The sequence below is a fragment of the Lytechinus variegatus genome, chromosome 1 (assembly GCF_018143015.1).
Source record: "Lytechinus variegatus isolate NC3 chromosome 1, Lvar_3.0, whole genome shotgun sequence".
In the NCBI taxonomy this organism is placed as follows: Eukaryota; Metazoa; Echinodermata; class Echinoidea; order Temnopleuroida; family Toxopneustidae; genus Lytechinus; species Lytechinus variegatus.
The window spans coordinates 77,449,412-77,477,113 of record NC_054740.1 but is presented as its reverse complement, the minus strand read 5'-3'; the positions used below and the strand labels follow the sequence as shown (position 1 = coordinate 77,477,113).

The window sequence follows — 27,702 nt, the reverse complement described above, 5'->3', positions numbered from 1 at the left end:
TTCCCTTACTTTTCGAATCATCTTCGCTGATGTTGAAGCTATTTACATGTACATGTACGTACGTACGAGCGTACGTACGTACGTAAAGCGCGATTGCACGTCAACAAAGTGCACGTACACATTGCATTACTGCATGCGCGCACAAATGAAATGTCCCGGATTGAAAATGGCGACAATGCAGCTGTGGTCCGGTCTATAGATTCCAGTGCGGCAGTGGAAAAGCCTAAAAGGTGTGCAAGGAGGAACAAGGAGCATCATTCGTCAACTCTCTATTTTGTAATGTTTCCGGTGATTCCAGTCTTATATTCTTGCATTGATGGTGATGTATGCAAGTAAACATCCAAGGCTCAGTGATGGGTAAATGAATTCAATAAAGATTTGGGCCTGAAAATTGAGTTGATGAAAATGATCGGAATCGCACAAATCATGATGAATTGAAATGCAGTGCAGTGCTGCCTGCCAACTGAGAACTCTGTAAAAATGGTCTGTCTTTAATAAGTTAGGTTTAATTTGACAAGAATATATCAATATCAAATGTTTTTGGGGCTGTAGTTAATATAAATAATTTCTGTCCTGTCCTTGCCTGTATTTATAAACAGGATACCGTAAGGGCACTAGTACTCATTGAACTTGAAGTTAAGTCTGAGTGTGACTGTCATGAAGTCAAGATTGTGTCTGTGATGTGTGTGCTTGTGTTGTGAACATGTCATGAAGAACTGTGTTTGTATCATTTGTCAAGACATTGCAAGTGACCAAGTCTCACTCTTTTAAAATTTAATGTAAAAGCAATGGAGACGGTTATTGCACTTGCACAGTCTAGTCAGTGACACAGAGTTAGGGGAGACCAGGGTTAGTTGGAACATGGGGTAAGTTGAAACATTGTAAAGCCTGTAAAATAAATTTATGCAATACTGCCCTCAATTTATTGCAATAATAATTCAACACTTAATAGCAATACATTGAGGGCAGTATTGCATAAATTTATTTTACAGGCTTTAAAGAAAATTACAATGTTTCAACTTACCCCATGTTCCAACTAACCCCGGTCTCCCCTACCCTGGATTGGGGTTATTCCATGCCATGGGCAAAAATCATCTGCTCAAACGGCTAATCCAGGGAGCTCCGTAGCCCAGGAGCCCACCGTTCTATTTACCATAGACACAGGACTAGGGTAGACTGTGGTCTCGATAACTTGCAAAGAAAATTGTGAAAACAGAAATTATGCACTTATGATTATATGGATGAAATTGAAGGTCTATCGTGTGGCAGTATCCTGACATCGAGGCACAGACTGGAACCTCAAAAACCGAAAAGTTATCTCCTACCAGAGTCTCGATAATCCATTTTGTAACAAATTTTGAAAGTATTAGGATAGGTATCACAACAGAAATTTGTTGTGCCCCGATGTCAGGATACTGCTACACGATAGATCTTCATCCATATAATCGTATTAAGACAAGTGCATAATTTCCGTTCTCACAATTTTCTTTCCAAGTTATTGAGACAACAATTTACCCTAGTCCCGTGTCTATGGTAAATGCATGGTGGACTCCTGGGCTCCCTGGGTTAACGTCGGCTGAGCTGAGGTTACTATGCCTGACCAGCCTGCAGGATTTTGCGTAGTAAAAATCATTTGCCTACTAGAAGTTATTTCCCATAACACATACCTCAGATGATGGTTCGTGCTAACTTAGGCCATTCGCCGTAGGCAAGGGCTCATATAGACTCCACTACTACACTTCACTACCTCTACCCTATCAACGTTGCGGAGATGAAATAGTCCCTACCCTCTTCTAAGTTTATTTTATTTTTTCTTCAAAGTAAATTCGGCGCAAGCACATCACCCGCGTTGCAATGGCCAGATACGCGATGCGTATTGCTACGTAAGTCACTGCTCTGTTGCGTATCATGGTACGCAAGGTAAAATTTTTAATTCTATCAGAGATAAAATGTCATCTCAGAATAAAAATTTTTATTTTAAGAGATAAAAAAGATATTTTAAAGATTAAATGATATCAGAATACTGCTCCTGGGTCATCACTTTCTTGTCTGCTGATATATAGTACCATCAACTTTACAAATGACGATTTCAAATTTTTTGACAAAACGATGATGAAAATCTCACATTTTGTCGTAAAATACGAGACCTATTTTCAATGATAGCAAGAGAAAAACAATTGGAGATGGTTACACGCCTTCATCTTGCAGTTGCACAATCCACGGATTGATCGATTTTTTTCCCAGACGATTGAAGTGCAGTATGATTTACATGTGAAGTGATTGGCCCATTATCATTGCGTTACTGTTTCGACAATGACAATTGACAATTCGTTGGATTCACAATACGGTTAGCCATCTGTCAGATAGCTGCATACAGGCCACTTTCTAACGTTTGGGTCAACATCACACGCAGGCCAGGCGTATATTGCTGGTGTAAAGATGCTTCAAACATGAAAACTATAGAAGAATTCACTGAAAACTGTCTAAATTTAACATATGGCAAAAAGAAGCTGCTGTAAACTGCTTATCTAAAAAAGAGCCAATGGAGTAAATAAGAGAGTCAAAAGGGGCCTAAGCTTTCGATCCTAGCAGAATCTTCTTCGGAGGCAAAATGACAAACATATAAGGTGGAACAACCATAATATACATGTAGACCACAGACATTCAATAGCTGTTTAACAGCTGCATGGCGATTTTTAGTCTGTCCGTTGCAACCGATAAGTGACCACCCTATTGTGAATCCACCGAAATGCAAGATGGTAGCATATAACCAGGAGCAAATTTTTTCATGGATTATAAAAAACCTTTAGGTCTAGAACAATGTGAAGAAAAGTCTGAAGATTTTAATTTTTTCATATTATTGGGACATGTTGCATGTTTACTAGATTGATGGTACCATCAGCCGGCACGTGCACAAAAGTAATTTTCCAGGCATTTCTTATCTTTCTGAGTGTGGTTGACTGAAATGAGATGCCCAACTATAAAAAAGTCACAAAAATTTACGAGTAAGAAACAATGGCAAAATGTCACTTTCCTGGTGCTACAGATAGTCCCATTAGGCATGTACATGTATTACTATTCTAGTTGAGGTCTAACACTCTTTGGCACTTATTATTTATTTTTTTAATAATGAAGACAAAAAAATGAAATCATGCAAATATTGAGAGCCAACTTACCATTTGCTGTTTCCTGGATACTTGTACTATTATAGTTCATACCGGAACACCTTATCTTTGTATGTATACATGATTACATAAATAATGCATACTACATGTACGTGGCAAGAATTTGGGTAAACTTGTTTCATTTCAATTATTACACCTAATAAAACGAGAACTGATTCACTTCTTAACATGGATGGGAAAAGGAACCTCCTTCCATTTGAAGAAGACTTGATGTCCACAGTATCTCTCCACTCTCAATGGTAAACTACCTGTCACTGGGGAAGCTTTTATGAAAGGACTTGTTGGATGTTTTATCTGACAACTCTTGTTGTATCCGACAGTTACCATAGGAACTGTGCATCTCAGCCAATCAAAACCAAGGATAGATCTCAGACAAAAAAGGTTGATGAAAAGCTCCCCAAGAGAGTGTTTCATCAACATTTTTTCTGACAAGTTGTCAGATCTGACATCTTTCCGAGATTTTGATTGGCTTATACCCCTTTCATAAACCCAATTACGCGGCTAATACATGTAGCAGCATAATTTGGTCGTAAAATCGGAGGAGGACAAGAGTTATCCGCATTATTTTTATGCTGCTATTATCCGCATAATAGCAGCATTGGAACCAGATTTAGACTTTATGAACGCATTTCCAAATAATGCGGATAATTGCCATGGTGCGGTCACAAGGTCACCCTTTTCCAACACCTCCGCCTTTTTCAGGACGGGCACTCGTAAAAATAGTGAGGATTATTTTCGGAGTTTGTGAACGCAATTTTTAATGAATTATCCGCATTACTCTTAGGCGGCTAATTGGAGGATGGGTTTATGAAAAGGGTATTAGAGGTGCTGATACTTTGGTAACTGTCGGATAAAACAGGATTTGTCAGATGAAACATCCAAATCGTCCTTTAATGAAACGCTCCCCAGATGTTCAAATTCACTGGTTTCCGGGTCATGAATGACCCTGTCGCAATAACCCAAGGCAAATTCTTTACCTTGAGCACCTCTGTCACCATAAAAAATGAGAAGTGCTTTCAGAATCCTTACCAAGAAGTAATATTGACAAGTTTGCCTTTGCTCAACAATCTGTCCCGGAATGAAGAAGAAAAAAAAACTCCATAGGCAAATAGTACATGCAGTTAGGTCCTCCAAACTCTCCTGCAAAATTACTTATACTGTACCTTTCATACCTCATAAACATGTATCCAAATTTAATTTCAGCCCAGGCAAGATAGGCTGTAGAGCCCTTTAAAGATTACTGAAGAAGTGAAGGAAGAAGCTTCAGACAGTCACCCAATGACCTATATTTATGTTAATGCTTCTCAATCAAGTTGAGTGTCAGGATATGACCAAATTTCAACCAGTATAAAAGTTTTGTATTGACAGAATTATGTATTTTTTATTGAATATGATTTGATGTACATTTTTCATACAAGAAACTGCCACAAGATAAAGCTAGACGAGAGGATAAAGGCAATGGGCACTAGTCTTTCTGTATTTAATGATCGCTTGTGTTTATTTGTAACATAATAGTACTTTATAGCTTCAGCCTCTGCCGAGATCATATCCTATCCATAAAGTATGTGAAGCTGCAGCATTTTACTGCTATGATGATGTGTTGTTGCTTTGCATGCCTTTGATGTTGCTTACATCAATAACAAAAAGTTTAGTTTGAAGAAGTCCCCCAAATTGAAAAAATACCCCAAAACTTGGGGGTAATTGTTTTACATAGATTTTAAATCAGGGGCACACAAAAGTGAATTCTTTTGCTTGTTCACATGTGACACATCACATCCTCCAAATTGAATACTTTGAAATTGAAAGTGAAAGCCTTACAAAAGGTACATGTAATCCAAGCCTGTGCATTTTACCTCCTATCTTTTGTAACCAATTGGTAATCAGTTTCCAGTTATTTATTAGCACTTCCATAAAATGATCAACCTTTTTGTATGTCTGACCCCCATTTTTCTAAAGTCATTATTAGTACCCCACTTTATAAACTGACCCAAGTCATGGTCCTTTGGAAACATTACAGACTGTCATAAGAGCCAGAAATCATGGACAGAAAAATTTCATGAAGGTCCGATGTATAGGGGTTGGACGTACATCATACATGTACATATTTTTATGACTTCTGAAAATGTTTTGATTCTTGCCAATTAGTTTCACTGTACATGTAGGTGTACCAAATATTAAACTGTTATCACAGGGGTTTTGTAGAAGTTGAAAATTATGAATGAGAGCCAACTAGGAATCAAGTTTGGATTTACCATATTGCCTGATACCCTTTTTAGACAGGCTAAAATTTCCTTAACCCCGTACTATTGGTGGGGCTAAATGGCAATTTAGCCCCACCTATAGTACGGGGTTAAGCTTAGCCCACTTTCGTTTTACACAGCGTTTTTGCAAAGTGGGCTAACCCCACCTATAGTACGGGGATTATTTGGCCCTGCAAAAAAGCAGGGTTATCCCACCAATTGCGGTGCTAAGAGCAATAGTACGGGGTTAAGATCGCATGTGTGAAACGAAAGTGGGCTAAGCTTAACCCCATACTATAGGTGGGGCTAAATGGCAATTTGGCCCCACCATAGTACGGGGTTAAGGAAATTGTAGCGTGTGTAAAAGTGTACGAGTGAAGCACTTGTACTACGAATGATCGACAAAAACCACTAGTCCGGGGTTAGCGAGTTTCGTGTGTAAAAAGCAAGCATTCCTTATCCGGGGTTAGCAATAACAATTTGGCATGTGTGAAAAGGAAAAAAAATAGTACGGGGTTAAGGATAGTAAGGGGTTAGCGATAGTCCGGGGTTAAGAAAATCCTGTGTAAAAAGGGCATGAGTGTCCTAGTGTTGATGGGGGCAATATAGGTCTAATGAGGAAACATGTACATGTAGTATCTTCTGAAAATTACTGCAAGTAATTGTATAACCTTCTAGATGGATTTGTAGAGCATTCTGGGTATTAGGTAACATACATGTACTTCGTCAAAGTCTGTGCTACATTTTTATACCCACTGCTTTTTCGATGGCAGCATCAACATAAAATTTTAACTGAAGGTTAAGTTTTTCAAATGACAGCATAACTTAGAAAGTACATGGACCTAGTTCATGAAGCTTGCACATAAGGGTAATGAAGTATTACTGAACATCCTGCCGGAGATTTAGGTCACATGACAAAGGTCATTTAGGGTCAATGAACTTTGGCCATGTTGGGGTATTTGTTGAATTACCATTGTAACTTTGAAAGTTTATGGATCTAGTTCATAAAACTTAGACACAAGAGTAATCAAGTATCACTGAACATCCTGTGCAAGTTTCAGGTCACATGATGAAGGTCAAAGTTTATTTAGGGTCAATGAACTTTGGTCCTGTTTGGGGTACATGTACGTGCATTTGTTGAATTGGCATCATAACTTAGAAAGTTAAATGGATCTACATGTATTTCATGATACATAGACATCAATCGAATATAAATGATTATTTTTCACACATCTTAGATCACATGATCATGGTCAAAGGTCATTTTGGGTCAATGGACATAATATTTTATTATCATATGAATGTTTTCTTTTGTGAATAACTATTCAAAAGCTGTTTTCAAAGTCAGCACTGCTGCTATATCGAATCGCGTTATGCAGGCGAGACTGCCAGAGGCGTTCCACTTGTTTTATTAGGTACCTTCATGTAAAGCAAAAGTTTGACTTGTCTCATAACTCTATCTCAATTTTTTTAAGAAATAAGAAGACCCAAAGGCATGAATAAATTCAATATCAATGATTCAATGACTTATTCTTGACTTCTGAATTCATGGGCACAAAATGTAAGTTTAAATCTAATCTACATGTAAGAACTAAGAATGACGTACATGTAACTTGCCAGATTTTGGCTTTTTGTGATGCCGCATGAAGACGTATATCATAACTTTGAAATTACATGAAGGAGGGCCTATTTCATTAAACTTGGACATAAGGGTCATTATCTAACACTGACCATCCACACGAGTTGCATGTCACTTGATCAAGGTTAAAGGTTGTGTAGGATTATTGATCTATGACTGTGTTGTGTGAAAAAAAACTCAACAAAGGTTACTAACAAAATTTTCAAGATAACTTTGCAAGCATGATCCCCAATTCCACATTCTACACTGTATAAATGTTATCAGGTATCAGCAAATGGACAATTTTAATTTCAGGTCACTAGGAAAATGTCATGGGGTTTTTCCCCCTCTCTTATTGAAAAAAAAATGTATATGTACATGTAGTTGTTTTCAAAGTCGGCACTGCTGCTATTACGTAATGCAGGCAAGACTGCCAGAGGTGTTCCACTTGTATTTTTCATGCATCATTGCAGATAGATGAACTTTTGTGTTACTGCAAAGACTTCTAGGTTTTTCAATAATGCAATCATAAGGGAGAGGGATCTCCCATAATTCAAAGGGGAAAATAAGCACATGACCCTTCCATACTTCATGTAAAATGAGTATAAAACATATATTCTTATGTCTTTTTCTGTTGTTTTTACAGGTTCCATGAAAGGAATGATGCCCATCTTTTCCAGGTCAGTCAAAAGTAGTATCTTTATTGATCCTTAATAACAAATTGCAAAAAGTGCAAAGATTTTTTTTTATTTGACCCCATTTTTTTTTAAGGGGAGGGGGGAGATGGGCTTAGAGTTCTACCATCTCTGTATGTGTGTACGTGAGTGCATACTAGTAGTTGATCACGTTGTGCTTGTTGTTGATATTACAGCAGGGTGTTGAGAACCACTCAAACAATCTTGATATCACTGAGGTGGCACTGGAAAGGGAGAGAAAGAAACCTGTGCCTTCATCATCGGCTACTGGAAGCCATATATCAACCAATCAAAACACTGACGGCCATCCAGCATCTACTCAAAACAGTCCTAGGAACGTCATCAGTAAAAACATGTACTTGCAGCGACAGAAAGATAAAGGCAAACCAGGTGATCATTCATGTTGCAATTTGTTCAATGCGAAAATCTTATATTTACGAGTTGTTTCTCTGTTACTGATGATTTCAAGAGAAAGTCTTTTAATTCAATGTTAATTTGACAATTACGGTAGAAAAATCATGAACTTTTTTCCCTTACAAATAAAAAAACTGAAGGCTTATCATTTCAGGGGGAAAAAGTCCAATGATTCTATTACAAAGTACTCAAGAACTTTTGAAATATAATATATTAAAAAGAAAAGGGATGAAGAGAGACATTGAGTTGATGTTTCTAAAATTCAATCAAACATTAAATTCTTATTGTTTATCAAACTGCCACATCTACCCTATTTAAAAATGGGACATCAAGGTTTTTTTAATGCAAGAATGTGAAGTGAAAACAGTGCTACATACACGTCCATATCTTTAATACACTGAGCACTGTGTGTAACAAGGATAAGAGTATATAATTATTCAAAATAAGTTTATGTACTTAAAGATAAATTCCAGTTGTGGTAACGATCTCAAAATGACTTTTTACAGGATCCAATATAATAACCACCAAGTGTCTGTTTGTATGAATGAAAAATATGTGCGAAAGGATTCTGGAAGAAATTGTGTAATTGCTGAGAAATAAGCAAAATAAGCGCGGATTCGGGCACTTCTGTCGGGTCTTTATTCCAGCAATAATAATACACTGTCCCATGTGTGCCTATCTGTGTTGGTGATCTTCAGTGTGATCGTTTTTCAGCTTAGATTTCATGATTTCACAAAGTTCTGTTTATGTAACTGTACCAGATCTAGATTCATGATGATATAGTCATACTTAACCTTTGTTTTAAAGACTTTCTCACGAAATCAGTGTTTTACTGCAACTACGTTCATTTAGCTTTAAATTTATCTTTTTAAATTGTCATTGAATACAGTGAAAATAAAGTTTGTGTATTGCATTTTTGCATGAGGAGCTTCAATCATACTTGTGGTCCATGTGGTACTCTTATGACAGTAACTGAGATGATTATGACAAGCAATTGAGAGCACTTGGTACATTTTCACATGCCTTTTTTTAATGTGCAGTACAATATCCACAGATTTAAGTAAATTTTAGTAGACAGGTATAGTCAGTCCTTCACGTTTATAATTTTAAGGAGCTCAATGAATTGCTCTCCTTATGTTTTTGAGGAGCTCGAGCTCAATTGAGCTCCTCAGAATCGCTCTTCTTGGGGAGCTCAAATCAATTCAATACAATACATGTATGTTAAATTGTAGATTTTTCTTAACATCATATATGCAATTAGCTCTGTAGCTATTAATTAATCAGTGGTGAAACTAGGCCTGGTCAATACGTGGTGTTGCCATGAAAATCTACATAAGGGACCACAATATTTAGTACCGAGTTTAAATCCAAATCAGAGTCGGGGAAAGGGGTGAATATTCTTCATTTTTCTGATAGTTTTCAACTAAAGCAAAATAATTTCAAGGAATTATAGAAAATAGATGGCCATTTCATAGATTTAAAGATGTAAAATGTGATTTTTTTTTTTTAGGAGCACGATTTCTTGTTCTCCTTATTTTTGTTTAGGTAGGAGCGCTCCTCAAAAATGAAGGTCTTTATAGTTGCTGATAATATTTTAGAATTCATTTAAAAAATCAAAAGCATCGTGGCTGATGTGTACAGAGTGTACTTGAAAAGCATTTATCTACATGTACATGTATGATTCACCCTCGCTTGGTCATAGGATGTGTGTTTTATTTACAATGAAATGAGGCATGTCTGTCGCCAATGACATAGTCAACAAAATTGTACAGTTACCAGTAATTTCTCCCATGGCAAGTATGAAATTACTTGATTTCAATTCATAATAAATCATGCATATTTTGACAGGAAACAATATCTGCTTTTATCTTGTATCATGAAATCTAATTTTTATGGAATAAAATGCAAGCATAAAATGTTATGTAACTTTATAACCACATACCAATGCATTGCAAATTCACTCCCAAAAGATACATTTGCAATGCTTGAAAAATTGCCATGAAAATGATATGTTGAATGCTTTGCACCTGTCAAACATATTTTGTGAAATGTTGAGGGATAGAGTAAGAGTTAGGACTGAGTTATAAATAATGTAAATGATAATGGATTGTTCAAATTACAAAAGAAGATTGTTAGAATATGTTGCATGTCCGATTTTAATGCTCCCTCAAAACCACTTTTAAAAAAACTTAATTTCCTAATTGTATATCGGTTGAATCAATATTGTGTAGCATTAATGGTTTTTAAACATAAACAAAATATAGTGCCGTATAATCTTGCCTCTATGATCAAAGGTAAAATATTGATACACAGTTATACATGTACATGTAACACTAGAAATCCTGAAAATTATTATGTTGAAGAATGTAAAAATGCAGCGTCTTCCTTCTCTTTTAAATTCAAATGACCTTGCATTTGGAATTCTCTTCCCTGTAACATCAAAAAGATCTCATATTTGAATTCCTTTAAATCCAAGTTGAAAATTTTTCTTTTCAACCATCCAACTTCTTAATTTGATTTATCCCATCATATTTCCTAATTATATGTTTATTTTATCAGTACAAGTCTTGAATTTTACATTTTACTGTTCATAGGGACTGCCTCGACAGAACATTTGCTTTGTTCTTTTGCAGCTTCCCATTTCATGTTCTTTTTTATGCATGTATTGTAATTATCCTTACACAATCTTAGCCTTTTTAAAAAATCTTACTTTCATCTTATTATGTATCTTTGTTTCTTGATATATTTTTAGTATTTTTTATATGCTCAATGTATTTATTGGACTTAATCCATTAATCCAATGGACTGAATAAATAAATGAATTTATCTTTGTTGAACCATGGATCACTTTTTTACTGTTTTTTTTTTAATATTCCACTTTCAGATGCTGCTGCTGTCAATACAGCCAACTCTACTCAAAATACAGAGAATAAGACAGCAAATCATCAATTCCATACTCCTCCAAATTCACACCATTCAGCTGACCATGAACGGCATATCAAAACAGTAAGTTCAGGTTTTCTCCTAATGGTTCTTGTTACATGTACATTACCAGTCAGCTGTTATTGAGTACCACTGTAATTTCTCCAGGAAAGTTTCTTTTTCTTTTTGAATGGCTTAAAAATGAGAATTTCAGAATTTTTCAGAGATAGTTGTGAGCTTGATGTCAAGCAAATTGAATTGGTTGATTGGATAGTAATTTGTTGTTTTATTTATGTTGATTAGATAGTAACTTGTAGCAAAATAGAGTCCTTAAGTAGTTAATTTTGAAAAAGATAATTTTTTTAATGAAAGTCACATGATTTACATTGGGCTGACTGTCTTGCTACATATCTGTTTTTGTCCCTCTCTCATTTTTCTTAAATTATCCGTCTAGATTTTGGAAAAGGCCAAAGAGTGGTCTGAACACAAGAGTTCATCAGGAAAGAAGTATTACTACAACTGTAGAACAGAAGTGTCACAATGGGAAAAGCCAAAGGAATGGGTTGAGAGGTAAGAGATTCTCATCTGGTCTTATTTCATCAAATCTACCATTGTGAGCATTTGTATTTCCTTTAGACACCTTGCGTTGATTTGTGTCTAAGCTCTGGTACCATACCAGTTACCAAAGTTTAAATTTAATGGCAATTTCTCTGCAATTAGGCATGTGTCTTTGGTTCTGTATGGTTCTATTGCAAAATACATTGCCATGTAATATTTATCGGTAAATTTGCAACAATTGGTACAGTATTTGTTGACTCGAACCATGCTTATGATAAAAATTGAACTTTGGTTACATACATGTAGTAGTTGCCTTGCATAGCAAAGTCATGTGGCCATTTTTGTGCAATTTGACTTAATGATAATAATATTCCGCATTTATATAGCGCTTAACACATCAGAACGACATCTCTAAGCGCTTTACAGATATATTATTACCCCGGTCATTGGATCCTTGCATGCCCGCATGCAATGTATGCACCTTCTCCACTCCCTGGGGAGCATTCCAACAAGAGTTCCAAGACTCAATTGCTAGGCATACTACATATAGGCTCTCACATCCTACCGGGTACCCATTTAACACCTGGGTGGATAGTGGCAAAGTGTGGATTAACGCCTTACCAAAGGACACTAGGCCATTGTGGGATTCGAACACACTTACCTGCTCTCATGCCTCTAAAACTGAAGGGATGGGGACGAAGTCAAACTTTGATAGTTCCAAGTATGGTCGGGTATAGAAGTCACACTATGACCTACATGTATGAACTTGTATTTTACAGTCTGGCCACACACCGGAACAAATATTGACCAGGCCATCAACTTTCTATTACAGCTTTATTACGGCTTTATTACGTGTAATAATGCTATAATCTTATCAAAGCTTGTATAGGCCTAATACGAAGCTCAATGCTTACACTGGCCTCGGATGTCAATATTCTTGGAGGGCCAACTTTCAACCAGCTACATTTCTATATTACAACACAAGGGGGGGGCTTAAAGGGGCTCAATGAGAGGGTCTTTGAGACCCAGTCGAGTGGGCATCCACAGCCATGGACTTGATGGCCTTGTATTTATATGCATTTGAAACATGGCCATTGTTATACATGGTTTGCTATGCTTTTTTCCGTGGACAATTAGAACTCCACATTTTAAAAAATAAATTTCATTTCACAAACTCAATTAGAGTGCTATACATGTGTATGTAACTTGCATTTGAAACTTTTGAAGCAATGTTGGAATCAAAGTGAGTGTTCTTTATCAACCTTTTCTTATATTTGTTACTACATGTATACTAAGTGTGTTTGAGTTATATTTGTTTTTTTTATGAACACATTTTCATTTCCATTGAAGTGAAGGAGAGATTGTCATAATTTGACATTCTTGTGGTATTTGCAAGTTTTTTAGTTCAGATAATTTAAAATGCTTTCCAGCATTACTAAGACCATGATAATCCCATAAGAAAAAGCATACAACCTAGGAGAAATCAAAGGAAGTTGGCCCCACTGTCATTATGCAGTGTGTTTAGTACACAAAGGCATTACTAAGCACAACAAAAAAAACAGGACGCCTGGGATATTCTGATCTTTGACAATGTATTGATTTTTTGTGTCTATCATTTAATTGTTAATAGGCTGTATAGAATGAAGCCATAGGCATATGGGCAATGTAATTCTGTTACCAGTATTTTAAGAGTGTAAGCCCATGTCTCCTTTTCTTCCATTGTACCATTCAGTAATGAGAACATATTTGTTTTATTTTATTGAACTCTTTCATTACAAATGTTTTTATACTTTCATACACTCATGGTGATATTACCATTGGAAATGAAATAACCAGAAAATCAGATATTTTCACTGAACAAGAATGTTTGATTTCTGTTTGTACTGGTAAGCTTTGTTTCATTCAAGGATTTGGGACTTTTTGAATTTTTTTAAATTGCCTTTTTTATTGCAATCTAGAAGTGAGTTGATCAACATGGAATACCGTAGCCCAATCAAGCAATATGCATGCTTGTAATTCATTTACGAATATACTCTTCCTTTTGATATAAAGTTTTGAATCGTATTTCCCTTTTTTTTTCTTCAGAGAAAAGCTTCAACGAGTCGTTGGTACAGGAAAATTGGGTGCCAGTGATTCACCTCACCAACCATCAACTACCCCTACTGGGTCATCTAAAGGTATGTAAACTCACATCATACCCTGTCATTTACAAAGAAAATTAAGTCTGTGGATTTCTAGTTAACTTCTTATGCATGATAAATAGTTGATTTCTTGCTTGATGAAGGCAATGGCTTTATCAAGAGAGCCAGGAAAACCTCTTCTGTGTTGTATACTAGTTTTCATGTCATGTGGAAAAAATGAATTCAAATTTTTCTGAAGTGAATTTGTCAGAGGAATATCAAAATACTTTTAGAGGACAGTGTTCAATATTATGTGTCAGTAGAATAATGTTTCTGTATCATGAGCTAGGCTGTGATCTGCATATCCCCCCTCCCCCCAAGTTGACTTACTTTATGGTCTTCAGTTTCGGTCTTCTCCAAGGCCATTGCAAAGAAATTTCATAAAAAAGGAAAAATGTACAAAAACCTCAAACTCACCAAAGAAGTCACTTTTAATGTATTGAATGTTAAGGACAGTGAAAATTAATTACTTGATAGATTATTATGTAGTCATTAAAACAAAAAGAGATTTTCCATGAAATTATTGATATGAGGTATTGTCACGAGATGGTGTTTTGTGTAAGCATTTTTCCAGTTGCATTAATGTACTGTTTCCCATTCCTTTTTTTACAGCTTTACCAAATGACAAGCATTCCAGCGATGGCAAGCCTGATGAAATTGAGCGAGAGGCTCGCACCTCAGATAAAGCAGAGAAACGAGCCGACAATCAATTGCAGGATAGGAAACCTATCAACAGCCAGACAAAGGGCAAACCTCAGCTTCACAGTCCACATGCTAAGCCGGCCTCTTCACATTCTTCGTCATCCAGTACCAATACAGGTTACTCAACCAGCCAATCACAGCAAGCTAAATCTACTAGTAGCCAATCAACTTCATCGTCATCCTCGTCTCACTCTAGTCAACGAGTAGAACAGGGTCATGAATATCAACCCAAATCAACGGGCCATCCCCAATCGTCTATATCCAGGCCACCTAACACAGAAAAGACTCAGAATGATTATAATGAGCATTCAAAAAGGGATATGCAGGCAGGCAATTTAAGGATGCCAGTGTCACTAGCGACTGATATGTATGGAAGGCTAAAAAATCTTGTAGCTGCTTCACATCCTCCAAAAGGGTCTGATAATGGTGAGTAAGCAATTGGGTTTTTGCCAATCTCCAAGTGCTAGCAATTATTTACCTTGAACAAGTTTAAATTAACTTTGAGATTAGCTGAAAGAGTACTAGTATATCATAGAACATAGGTTGTATGAGAAATGCAGTCTATAAAGTCTATGATTGTTGAATTATAAAAGTCAGATCCCAAGCAATATCCATAATGTTTCTTTTGATGTAAATCCATTTTTCAAGCATGGAATGGGGATATATATGGAAACAATGTCTGTATGTACCTTTGTGAAATACAATGACTATATGTATGAGGTATGTGATCTAAGAGTCAAAATGATACCAAACAAAGAGAGGGTGCTGATTAATGGCCTGATAAATATTTTCATAAAAAATGGTATATGGAAGATGATAAATGAACATTTGTAAGATTGTAATGTTAGAGTAATCAAATCGCAGTCACTTTATTGAATCTTTACCAAAATTTTAGACAGACTTAGAATACAGAGTGTTTTCCAAAGAAAAATGACTTGAGGTCCTTGTCTATTATGTCCATTTCTTTGAACGAAATCACTAGTTCAAGATTGCTTTTAGGCCATTTGATCAGTTCTAACTGACATCTAGACTATGTTGAATTACACTCTTGTCATCTATTTCTAGTTTGAAAGTTTAAATTCAATATCCTTCAATTTTTTCCTGCATTGAGAAGACATTATCACCTTCAGTGAAATACCTTGTTACAAAATAAGTTAAGATTACTTTGTCAATCCTTGATACCTCTTTAATGGAGGTAAAATAGAAATGCCACAAATGAGTTTAAGCAGAATTCAAGAAAATTACCACCCAGGTGTTTGTATGTATAAATTAAAAAAAATATGTGCCAAATGCCCAAATGGATCTGGAAGAAAATGTGTAATTGCTGAGAAAAAAGCAAAATAAACATGGAGTTCCATCAAATGTTGGGTATTTTTTCAAGTAACATTGATACTCTGTCGCATATATGATTTTCTGTGCAAGTTATCACAAGTGTTGTCAGTTTCCAGCTAAGATTTCATGATTTCACAATGATAAGATCATGTTGATGTACCAGATCTAGATCTATATAATAGGGTGAAAATCAACCTTGATTTTAAAGACTTTCTTATGAAATAATTGTTAGCTGCAACTACATTTTTTACCTTCAAAGGTAAGCGTTCTCAGGATTCAAGAGGGCACTGGTGGATGGGTCTGTCATATGCTTTACTCGCTGCCATGTTCATTATGAAGATGATCAACCTAATATGCACGCAGCTGTCAGTCATGTAGCGCATGCACAGTACAAATATGCTGCACTGCTTTCAGCTACATCGGCACTGGCCAAAACATCTGCTGACTTCACTTCACACAGTAGAAGAGGGCAGAGCAAACCTGCCAAAGATCTTCGAACATCGGCCAAAGCATACGCAAATCAAGAATGTGCATTCAAAAAATGGCATTTGCGTAAAATGAGTGTCATATAACGCTGGTGTCGAAGGGCAGCTGGCACCATCCGCAGTGCGTATGTATGTCCAACGGTGCCCTCTTGATTTCTTGAAAGGTATACCTTAATTCAAGATTGATTAAGTTTTAGGGGTGCTGATGAATGTTAAGCTTTGGGAATGTCAGAAAATAATTCCAGTAAAATACCATAAAATTACCATACAAAAGCTATTTTAGAATGAACAATAAACAAAAAACAGTCAATGTCACTCCTGCCTTAATTTCTCAGAGGACATAGTGGTAGTATTAGAGTTTTAATTTTATTTTGCTTTTGTATGATTATGATTTCAGTCATGCACTCATGCTTAGGTATAGAATTAGGTTAGTTTTATAATGTGCAGATTTTTAATTGAAGGGTCATTCCATAAAGGTCGGACGTACATTCGGACACATTTAAGAGCTGTATCTCCTTTAATTTGATAGCAGTGTTTTATTTATTTTAGTATATCATAACATGTGACCTAGGTTATCATTACACCATGACAGGACCAGGCTGCAATATGAAGAATAGAAAATATGGGCAAAAATGTGAGGGGTCGGACGTACATCAGACGAAAGCAGGTTTTATGCTTTTAGATTTCATGTCAAAATCTCTGTGATTTTTGTGTTGCAGGTACTAAAATTCTAATATGAGCTGTTAGCTAAAGGATGAATCTTACAAGAAATGAAGCAAAGAAATTGATAGGCATTGCCTTGTTTTAGTTACAGGCTGATCTATTTGGGGTCGGACGTACACTTTGAAGGGGTCGGACGTACATTGTGCAAAATATTTGCACACTGTACGTCCGACCCCCTTTGAAGATCAGTTACACAAAACATAGACATTCTAAACTGGATTTTTTTAATATACATACTGTTTGGTTAGTTGTCTTTCACATAAGACGGAATTAACAAATGAATCTGATGCTGGTGAAGAGTTATGCTTGATTAAAGTTGACATGCATTCAGACAGTGTACGTCCGACCCCCATACTGATTTACGTACAGTCAAGCAAAATGCACCTCATATCTATTACAAATGAGTCAGTGGGTTTAAACTGTTTCTATTTTGATATCTACATGTTTAGATCACATCAATAATGAAACAACTTAACTATTCACACAATGCAGGATACTGTTAAACTTCAAGTAAAATTTATATTTTTTAACGGTTTGCAAAAGACATGACAAAGAATTTCTTCAACATTAAAAAAAACTTGTTCTGTTACAAACTTTGTTTTTACAAGGTGGGTTACGAACCATGAGTCTTCCCTGATGTTGCAATAAAAAAACATGCAATATGACCTTTGACCCCTAGATGACCTTTGATCTCTCCATCCTCAAGAACACATGTAATTTTTCCCACTGATCGTTTTGTTCCAAGTTTGGGCAAAATTAATGCAGAAATATGTCATTTGACATTTCTACACCTAGATGACATTCGACCTCTCCATCCTCTTTAACAAATATGTGGTACTACCCACCGATAATTTGTTCCAAGTTCGAATACATTTGAATACAATACACACACAAAAAACTACCAGTATCAAAAGTTAACTTTTGACCCCTAGAAAGCTTGAACAATTGACCTTGAATAACAAAATGAGCAAAAGTGACCTTTTGACCCCTAAATAACCTTAGAAATTATCATCTTCAAACAAAAATATTGTATTACCCTCTGATTTTGTATTTCAAGTTTGAACAATATTGATGCAAACAAAAAAATTGATTTAAACAAAATCTGTCAGAAAATGACTAAATGGCCTCCTATCTTTTGACCTTTGACCCCCAGATGACCTTTGACCTCATCAACACACACATGGTATCAACCAAGGATCATTTGTACCAAGTTTGAACAAGGTTGATGCAGAAATAAAGAAATGAGAACAAGTCAAAATTAAATGAATAACCCTTCACATTTTCTTAACTTACACCCCTATAGGCAAAAGTAGAATAGTCTAGACATCCATGTATCATTATAGCAAATGGGCAGATCTATTTCTCATAGAGGGGCAATTGCTGTACCTGAGATTGAGGGGAAGGGGCAATTTCTACTTTTATATGGAACTTCTTTGTTTATTAAATTTCTCATGTATTTGTAGGTTTTTGATTTTTATTTTCTTTTTTAATTTTCTGCAGGCTATTATTCAGTCATAATTACCACAAAATTCATTAAGTTACATGTATGTGATAATTTGAGATGAAGGAAGGCAGTTTCCATTGAATAGATATTGAGTAGATATTGAAAATCTACATGTTGTCAAAAATGTGAGGTATTCTTTGTGAAATTTGTCTCAAAACTTGTGCAAGACTTCAAAGAAAAAACCAATAAAACTATACAGCGATTTCAAGGTGTGTTAAAGAACTATCATGCAAAATGTTAAAGATGGAAGGTGAATTTTGCCCCCAGTATTTGTTGGGTTAAGAAATACAAAAAATGTCATTTTAAACTAGATTGAAATTGAAATTTGTATTCAATTTTGAAAGATTGATATGAGTAAAAGATGTTATGATATTAAACTTTTGCAAAAAACATCTGAGCAGTGAAAGATAACTTCATAAAAAAAAGTTTCAAAGGGGTCGGACGTACAGGGGGTCGGACGTACAAAAAAGTTGTACGTCCGACCCCCCCTTAACTTGAAATCCCGGACTAGTGGTGAGCTACCTTCTGGTGTATATATTAAACAAACCAAGCTTGCTTTGCATCTGACTTTGGGAAAATTTATCTGCTTTTGTTTTGCTTGTAAGAAAAAAAGTGTATGTGAAAAGGGGTCGGACGTACATTTGAAAGTGCCTGCTTTTAATATATTCGGTTTAAGAAATTTAAGAAAAATAGAAAAAACCTAACTTATTTTTTAAAAACCTGACATAATAACAAATTGGACAACATCCAACTTTAATTATTTCAAAGCTTATAAAAGGTTTAAAATTTGTTGCAAACTTGACCTTTGAAAGTAAGTAAAATTCTGTTTTGTTGCTATGGTGATTTCAATGCCTTGTCAAAATGAAACGATACATTGTTTGAAATTATTTCTTTCAGATTTATACATTTCAGTTTTTTAGCTTTCATGTGATACCTAATTTGTTTTGTTTGTAGGATTTTGAAATTTTGACCAAAAGGTTTACTATTTTATGGAACTGCCCTGAAGCAACATTTTCTCATGTCTTGGAATCATGTATCTTTATTGTCTCCTGATAGATTCACCTCGGGTACGAAGCACACCGTCTCCTGCAGACACTCAATCACCAGTCACTCCTAGGTTCCATGGTAAACCTTTCCCATCAAAGTCACCTTCAACAGACAGAGATAGGCACTCGCATCAAAATGAAAGGAATGATGAACTTAGAGAAAGTAAGCATGTTGATACATGGTCATTTTCAAACGTGAGTGACACGACAATCGGAGAGGTTTAAGGGCTCATATCTTCAAACTTAAAGGTTATGAATCAATCATGACTACTATATTATATACAATGTAGGACTGGCATGGGCCACTGCGAGTTTGATTTGAATTCAACAATTCGTTTAGTAGATATGATTAAAAAACGGTGCGTGAGTGACACGACAAATTTTGGACATGGGTTTCTGACCACTAACACATATGGTTGGATTCGTGCCCAAGTAGTTGTCATGGAGTACTGTGAGTACCAGTAAATGGACATAAATAGTGTACCTATCTATCACATATAGTCAAAATCAATCAAACCTTCTCTATGGAAAATGGTACCCTCCTATATACCGTGAGTGACACGACATCCAAAACGTGAGTGACACGACAAGTGCAAAAATACAACATTTATCTCAACATTGAAAGTATTTTTTGCATGATCTAGAAGAGTAAAATACCATTAACCAAAAAACAAGCTTAATTACATAATAACTGCTTTCTTTAAAGTTCATAATATGTCATCCTGATGTTTTATTCTTGGTTTATGGTCATATTTGCCCATCAACTCACATTCCCTATACCATACCTCATTGTCGCACTAGGGCTTCTACCACTCTCCTCTTTAGAGGAGGAGGGGGCACTTGAAGGAGGTGTTATGAGGTCTTGGCATTGACATCAACTCAAACATTCTTTTTGTGGCCTGATATCACTCAAAACTTTAACTCTTTCTGTATATGAAAGTTTACAGGTTCATACAATTCAGCATCCACAATGGATGGAATAATTTTTTCCTTGTAAGAAAGGTATTCTCAATAGTCACTAACATCTTCTGGCATGGTCTGGTAGCCAATGATGTCATGTATGACTCCTTTTTCTTGAAATATTGGATTACAATATTATCCTCCTGTAATATATTAGGCATTGTCCAAATAGGACATGGCAGTTTCAATGTCTTTTTGGTACCAAACCCCAATCAAATTGCTGCACACTCCAGATGGACTATCAGCAAATCCTTGAGAAACTTGGGAATTCATCTCAAGAAGCACAGGTTTTCTCCTGAACACTGCTTGTATGTGGACCCTCCCAAGGCAGTACATGTAGGCACTGTACCAAAATTCAGAGCTATGCTTTTAGCTGGAATCTTGTAAGCACCTTTTCATTGCTAATTATTTGATCATATACCATACCAAGGGAATCCAGGAAAAGCCACAAGGTGAAAGATGCAGTCAGTACCTGATTCTTGCAGTCTGCTACTATTACATAACAACTACAAGTCATTAGCCTTTCCTTTTCTAAGCCCTTGGATGTCACACTAAAATCCAATTCAGCATCCCAACCAGGCTCCCTTTATACCTCAATTTAGTTCTTATCAGGGTACCCCCCCTCAAAAAAAATTGATCTACTGGTACATGGCAACCCATTCAAAGTTGCTAAAATCAAAATGCGGTCTCGGTTGGGACTTGTTGGGACCTACATGTACATGAACATGCATCATTTTGTTGTAATGAATATGTGTAAATGCAAATCTGCTCTGAACACACATCGGCCCCCTTACGGTAGTTTACTGTTCAGACCCTACAAGTAGTTAATCACTAGCGGTATGAATGGTGGCCGAACAAATAATGATTTTGAACTTGGCATGTAGCTGCTTCAAGCAATATCCAAAATGTTCTATCAAATCTCAGTACATTCTCACCTGAAATGTTTATGTTTTCTTGCAAATTTGTTTATTTCATGTCCTGGAATACAAGCTTTATGGCAAATGAAAAGGTTGATTTAATCATCAGAAGGAAAAGAAAAATATTTTCTTTTCCGAATTTGAAAAAAATGTTTGGTGTTCATGGTGATCTCTTATATCTCATGTACACTACTTTACCACTAAATTTCTGCAAATTTCAAAAAAGAAATCCCTGACTTTTCTAAAGCTCTATAAGTATAACAAAGAAATAACATTGCTCAAAAGAAAGGTGAACTTTCTGCTCATTTCTGTAAATGGAGACAGAGAATGTTCGAGTAATACCTAGGTATGACTTGAAACATCACCATCACCAACCCTTTAGGCATTGTTAATATGTCCATTGCTAAAGTATAGTGGTTTTTCTCTTGATACATTCATAATTTTGTGTTGATTGATTATGTTGTTATATTCTTAATCACAGTACATTCACCAAAATATGAATTAGGATCCGAGTCTTCACACCAATGGAAAATTGTCAGGATTTTTTAAACCAAGGCAACCACGGAGAGGAGAGAAAATAGATGAACAATGTCAAATTCAATATTTCCATAAAAAGGAGTCAAATTAGGAAGATGGAGGAAATTATTAGCCTAAAATAGGCCTAAATGATGTCAGGAACAACATTTTGACTGTATCCCTGGTAAAACGCTTCAAAAATTACTGGATGTCCTTTTTTATACACAATATAATACCGTGAGTGACACGACATTTCGTGAGTGACACGACATTGTGAGTGACACGACACAACTTTAACAGTTAATTTTAGCTTTACCTTAACACATTGGACCAAGTTACTTTATATACAATAAGGTACAGATAAACTGTATTTGCTCCAGTACTGGGATAAATTAATTTTCAGAATACACAGCTCTAGAAAACTTTTTGCATTTAAAACGTGAGTGACACGACAACCAGTTTTGAAAACTTCGAAACCCAATTTTTTTCAGAAGAACACTTCACAGAATTTTTTTTGCTATTTAGGAGTTAGATACAATACACAGCTTGTATCTTGCCAACAAATGTGCTTCTAATACAAATTTTATATTGTGATAGGCAATATGTGAATTTTAATGCAAAAATCAACATTTTGTAACATTTAATTTCCCTTGCATAAAATTCACTGTATCTCAAGACATAATTAATAGTTTTATGTAAATGAAATGGAAAAATATACTTTAAGATGTCTAGTTTCAAAAAACATTGATGCCTAATGATTTCTAGCAAGTTTTAATTTTCACCCCCATGTCCACTTTTGTTTGAAAATGACCACATGTATCGTGTCCCCAGGAATTATTGTACGCTATACATTAACAAAATGATAAAAGGAAAAGATGAAACAAGCTTGAAATGCAGAAATCCCAATAATTTTATCCAGGGAAGCCACTTCAGTTTTGAAAACTGTTCTCCAAGCACACCCTGCTATTATTATTACCCCGGCTTTAGCTCAAGCATTATTTGTATATAATACAAAGAGAAAAGTTTGTTTTTCTCAGCTAGTTGCAAATTGTGATCAGTCATGCAGGAATGATTAATTTGATAATACATATTTTAAGACCTTTCTAGGATACTGTAACTTGCAATGCTTCAATTATCATGATGTCTTTTCTTCAGAGAGATGAGATGATATCTTTCCATTTGATATTATTTTTTTTTTAATTTAAGTTCTATTCATTTTGACAGGAAATCATTGCTCAGGTATGAGAACCTTGTATTGTAGAATTAAAGAAAATTGATGGTTTGTTAGAAAAAGGTGTATTTAAATAATATGGCAATGACCACAACCTTATATTACTTGAAAAAAAATGTTTCCCTATTCCTATAGAGAACTTCCGAAGCAAGAATGGCACTTATACCAAGACCTCTAAAGTCAAGCTTTTTCTTAGCTGTTTTTACATTTTGAGTTACAAGGTTTATCACCCCAGCAGCAAAATGAAATATGAATCTTATTGCAATCCTGTTCAAAAGTCAATGAGACATTAGTAGTCACACATTCATTTGTCCAATAAGTTTATGAAATAAGTTCTAGTGATTCCTTGCATTTAGATATTTTATATCGTTTGTGCTTCTTTTCTGTAGGGTTATCAAGCCAGTCGCCAATGTCTGTAGCCTCGCAGTCACCTTCTCCGTCCCACCCTTCCTTTAGGCTGCAGCACACAACACCAGGGACATCAAGAACTCACCAGGACAGTAAAGGAACAGCAGAAAGCTCGTCTCATGGGTCATCTGTTGAGGATAGGTATAGGAAAAACCACCACTCAAGTAGAAGCGCAACTTCAAATCATACACCAACATCCTCATCTTCTGTTTCAAGTAGTGGAAAGAACTCCTCATCACATTGTAGAGACAGAGAATGTGACAGATATAGGGAGAAGGAAAGGAATAGGGATGTTGACAGTGAAAGGGAAAGGCAACGGGATTCGGAGCAAAGGTACGACCGAGAGAGGGACAAGGAGCGTGACCGAGAAAGGGATAAGGGACGTGATCGCGAAAGGGAGAGGGAACGCGACCGCGAAAGGGATAAGGAACGCGACCGAGAAAGGGATAAAGAACGCGACCGAGATCATGATAGAGATAGAGAATGGAGCAGAGATAGGGATAAGGATAGGAGAAATGAAAAGGAAAGGGAAAGTGATCGAGAAAGGGAAAGGGATAAAGACAATAAATATGACAAGGAAAGAGACAGGACTCAAAATAAAAAGGAGAATGTAATTGTAGATAATGACATTGAAATGGAGGATGAAGATGAAAGAACAATGGATTCAGAACCATCTCATAATGGTGACAAGTCAAAGGAGACACACCGTTCTGGAAACAACAAGCTCGTTTTAAAAGAGAACAGTTCTGAAAGTGATAAACATGTTAAAGATTCTGATGATAAGCATGATGACAAGACGGCTTCGGACATCAAAGAGAAGACAGACAGTCCAACAACATCATCAAGGTATCATTTCAATTTTTTCCACTAAAAACTTATTTCACAACATCCTAAAAAGTTGAAGGGGGTGCTGTTAGAGAACACTTGCGAATGATTGCAAAATTCTGTTGCAAATTTTGAATTAATAGATCGGTTATAATTAAAGCAAACCATTTAATACTTGCTGAGGTTAGGATTAAATGTTCTATTTCATTTCTATTGGTGATTAACAAACAATGTTATATGAGTCTGAGTTGTATTGTTAAAAAGACATGCAAGAAATGATTTATTACTATATAAGTATATATATTGATATGTCTACATTTAGATGTTGCATACTTGGATGTTTTGTGAGGTAGTATGAGGACAAAATAAATAGTTGTCAAGGAAGAGAAGATTTGTGTGTGTGTGTGTGTGAATATGACAACAATGACAATAACTCTTCTTGGAAAAATTTGTCAGAATTTCCCTTATTTATACAAGTATAAATTCTCATTGTGCTTTTTCTAACCAAATACAATACGAATTTGGGAAATAAAAAGAAAGATATAGATGAATTTTCCATTTTTTTCACCTTTGGCATGTAGTTCTCTCATTTATATGTTCAACAATCTTTGCAAAATTTCTATGTGTGAGCGTTGAGTGGCTTGCTACATGTAGATTGTTGAAAGTGATGCATAAATGGTTACTGTTTGAATTGGTATTTTAAGAACTTTAATTTGACACCTTGGTGAAACTTGGAAGTTGTAATGAATATTAATTACTGGGCTTTTATTATTTTCAATTATCAGTATTTATGTTTATATTCTGATTCACTGAATAGATGATTTGTAATATAAAACACCATTTAACTCGAATCTTAACAAAGAATTCCATTTTATTCACCAATTTTGTTTACTGATCATTTCAATGATGGTGAACTATATTACTTACTATATGATAATTTTTTTTAAAAATCTATCTGCAGTAGAGAAACCAATGGCGAGGAGCTGGATAAGAAGTCATCTGTTCCTGAGAAGAGCTCTGACAACATCGACTCCTCCAACAAGAAGGTCCCCTCAGAATCCAGTGCTGCAGAAAATATTCCAGCCCAAATGCAGCTATCTACATCCCTCACTTCCTATGTCACTGAAGAATTGACTAAACATATCACAGGATGGGCATCTGAGTTTGGAGAGAAACAGGTAATCTATTCTTCTACCAAACATTTTGAGTTTGTTTTTCATTACAGATTGGACCCACAGCATGATAGGCACTACTCTGGCTTATTGTACTTTGTTTTGCTCGAAGTATATGTATTGGTCAAATGCATTACATCATACATAAATTATCGCTCTCGTGATCATTGAGGTCTAAAAGTTCCAAGAGATTTTGCCTCAATTGCCATGTGACCTTAGTGTTTCTAGGTACAGCAACCAAATATCAAATTTCAGTTTCTACCCCAATTCTTCTGTTTTGGTTCTTTGCTCTAAAACATTTGTTTCCTTTCCTTGTGTATTACTGAGGGTCATATTTATCCTACTACATTGTTTCAACGTCCTTTCTTACATTAACCAGGCTGCCAAAGCAAGTGATGAAATCCATGTACTTGGAGCTGAAAGCACAACACAGCTATCAGTAGATCTCAAGTTTGCTCGTTCATTAGTGAGAGTATCAGAAATTCAGGCCAACCTACAAGAAGAAAGGTGAGAAAAGTCTGTTCCACTTATATCTTAATTCTTGTACACCTAAGTCACAAAGTAATTTCTCTCTAAATGAATATGGGGTATTTTATTTATTGGGGGAGGCAATTAAAATATTGATAATAATTACTAGGGAAAAGTTACACAGGGGCTTTGGGCAACTCCCCCCCCCATGCTCAAAAGAGCCCTGGAAAATCCTAATTCATTGCAATGTTAAAGCTTATCCAATGTTGCAGAATTTTTTGCCTGATATTACAACTGGAAGGGGTATTTCTACAGTTACTGATTAATTATATTTAGAGTAAAACTGAACTAGTAAGTCAAGTCATGTGTGATTGAGTACAACTTGATTGATCTTATTTATCATTGCACAGAAGTTGGTCAATATATGTATAAACACTGACAAAAATGTGTCCAATCCCTTTTTATTGATGTTTTATTACACAAAAATGAATTATTTTTTCCATTTGGGTGTCCGTCTATTTTGAGCTTTTTATTGGGCTTTTCAACTAAATTTCTTTTAAAACTTATTTCATTACTTCATGAATGATTTAAGTCACTTGATTTTCAGTGAAAAGTAAGTTTTCAAACATGTTAAGAAGGGGACAAGCAATTTCATGATAGATTATCGCTATGATATTTTTGAGACTGTCAAATTCATTTCATTTCAGTTCAAATAAGCATTTATTTTCTTTGTCATCATTGATTGGTTTCAGAAATTAAGAAAAGCGATATTCAGAGCCTATATTTTATCAAGGAAGAAATAACTATGTAAGGCAATATGATAGAATTTATTCTATTCAATAACTCATTTCAACTTTGGAAAAGTAATGGAACGTTGTTTTAATTGCAATAATGTAAAATATGGAATAGTTTGTAATTATATCAGTTTTCCATTCTTGAAGATATGCTGAATATTTTAAGAAGAATGGAAAGAAGTTGGAGTAGGAAAAGGAAAGGCAGATATTTTCTTCAAAACCGATTCTGTCATATCTGTAGCCCACTATTTAGGTCAGATTTTTAACCCTTTTATTTTCTTTCTTCTCTTTTTCTTTCTGCAGAGTATTATTTCTTCGCAAACAAGTTCTAGAATTAGAGAAACTGAAGAATGAGAATGCCTTCATGACATAACAGCAAGATGGTAGTAGAATTAAATCAGTTTTACAAAATGTATACACTATATTTTCATTACACTGAATATTCAAATATGTGGCATATAAAGCTTTATAGCCAAAACATATGCTGGATGTCCCTTTGTATGTTTCCCCTCATTTTTCAAAAGCAACAATTATTTTTTGTGCAGTTTCCTTTCTTCAATCTTTATATCTTTCTTTCTCTATATCATTCTTCATCTATTCTTTTTTTCTCTCCTTTTTCTTCTTTCATTTTCTTCCTCTCCCTTTCTCCTTCCCTCAGCTTCTTTTCTCCTTCCCACTGTCTTCTTCCTATATTCTTTCCCTCTCCCATCTGTTTTTGTTCATCAACTATCATATTTTGTGTATTCCATGAGGTGACTTTTTTTCAGTGTAATTTCTTTGGATATTATTTTTTGTTGAACATGAAAC

The 27,702-nt window shown here is 35.4% G+C and overlaps 1 protein-coding gene across 2 annotated transcripts; it reads left to right on the top strand.

Moving 5' to 3' along the window:
* The first annotated feature begins 132 nt into the window (after positions 1-132).
* On the top strand, positions 133-27,418 carry LOC121423769 (WW domain-containing adapter protein with coiled-coil-like). Of its 2 annotated transcripts, none has more exons than XM_041619266.1 (12): positions 133-357; positions 7,690-7,723; positions 7,918-8,128; positions 11,037-11,158; positions 11,529-11,644; positions 13,718-13,809; positions 14,425-14,940; positions 19,615-19,767; positions 23,618-24,482; positions 25,423-25,639; positions 26,013-26,140; positions 27,199-27,418. In XM_041619266.1, exons 1-12 carry the CDS (start codon positions 317-319, stop codon positions 27,266-27,268), a joined length of 2,565 nt encoding a protein of 854 aa, XP_041475200.1. In that variant the 5' UTR covers positions 133-316; the 3' UTR covers positions 27,269-27,418. The 2 variants fall into 2 exon arrangements, with proteins under 2 accessions (XP_041475200.1, XP_041475193.1); XM_041619259.1 differs by having other exon boundaries at positions 7,915-8,128.
* Positions 27,419-27,702: the final 284 nt, after the last annotated feature.

Excerpts from the sequence above, each read along its gene's own strand:
- LOC121423769 (XM_041619259.1), top strand. The coding sequence starts at position 317 with ATGGTGATGTATGCAAGTAAACATCCAAGGCTCAGTGATGG. Across the intron at positions 7,724-7,914 it reads ATGATGCCCATCTTTTCCAG|CAGGGTGTTGAGAACCACTC; the intron begins GTCAGTCAAAAG and ends TTGATATTACAG. Across the intron at positions 19,768-23,617 it reads GAATGATGAACTTAGAGAAA|GGTTATCAAGCCAGTCGCCA; the intron begins GTAAGCATGTTG and ends TCTTTTCTGTAG.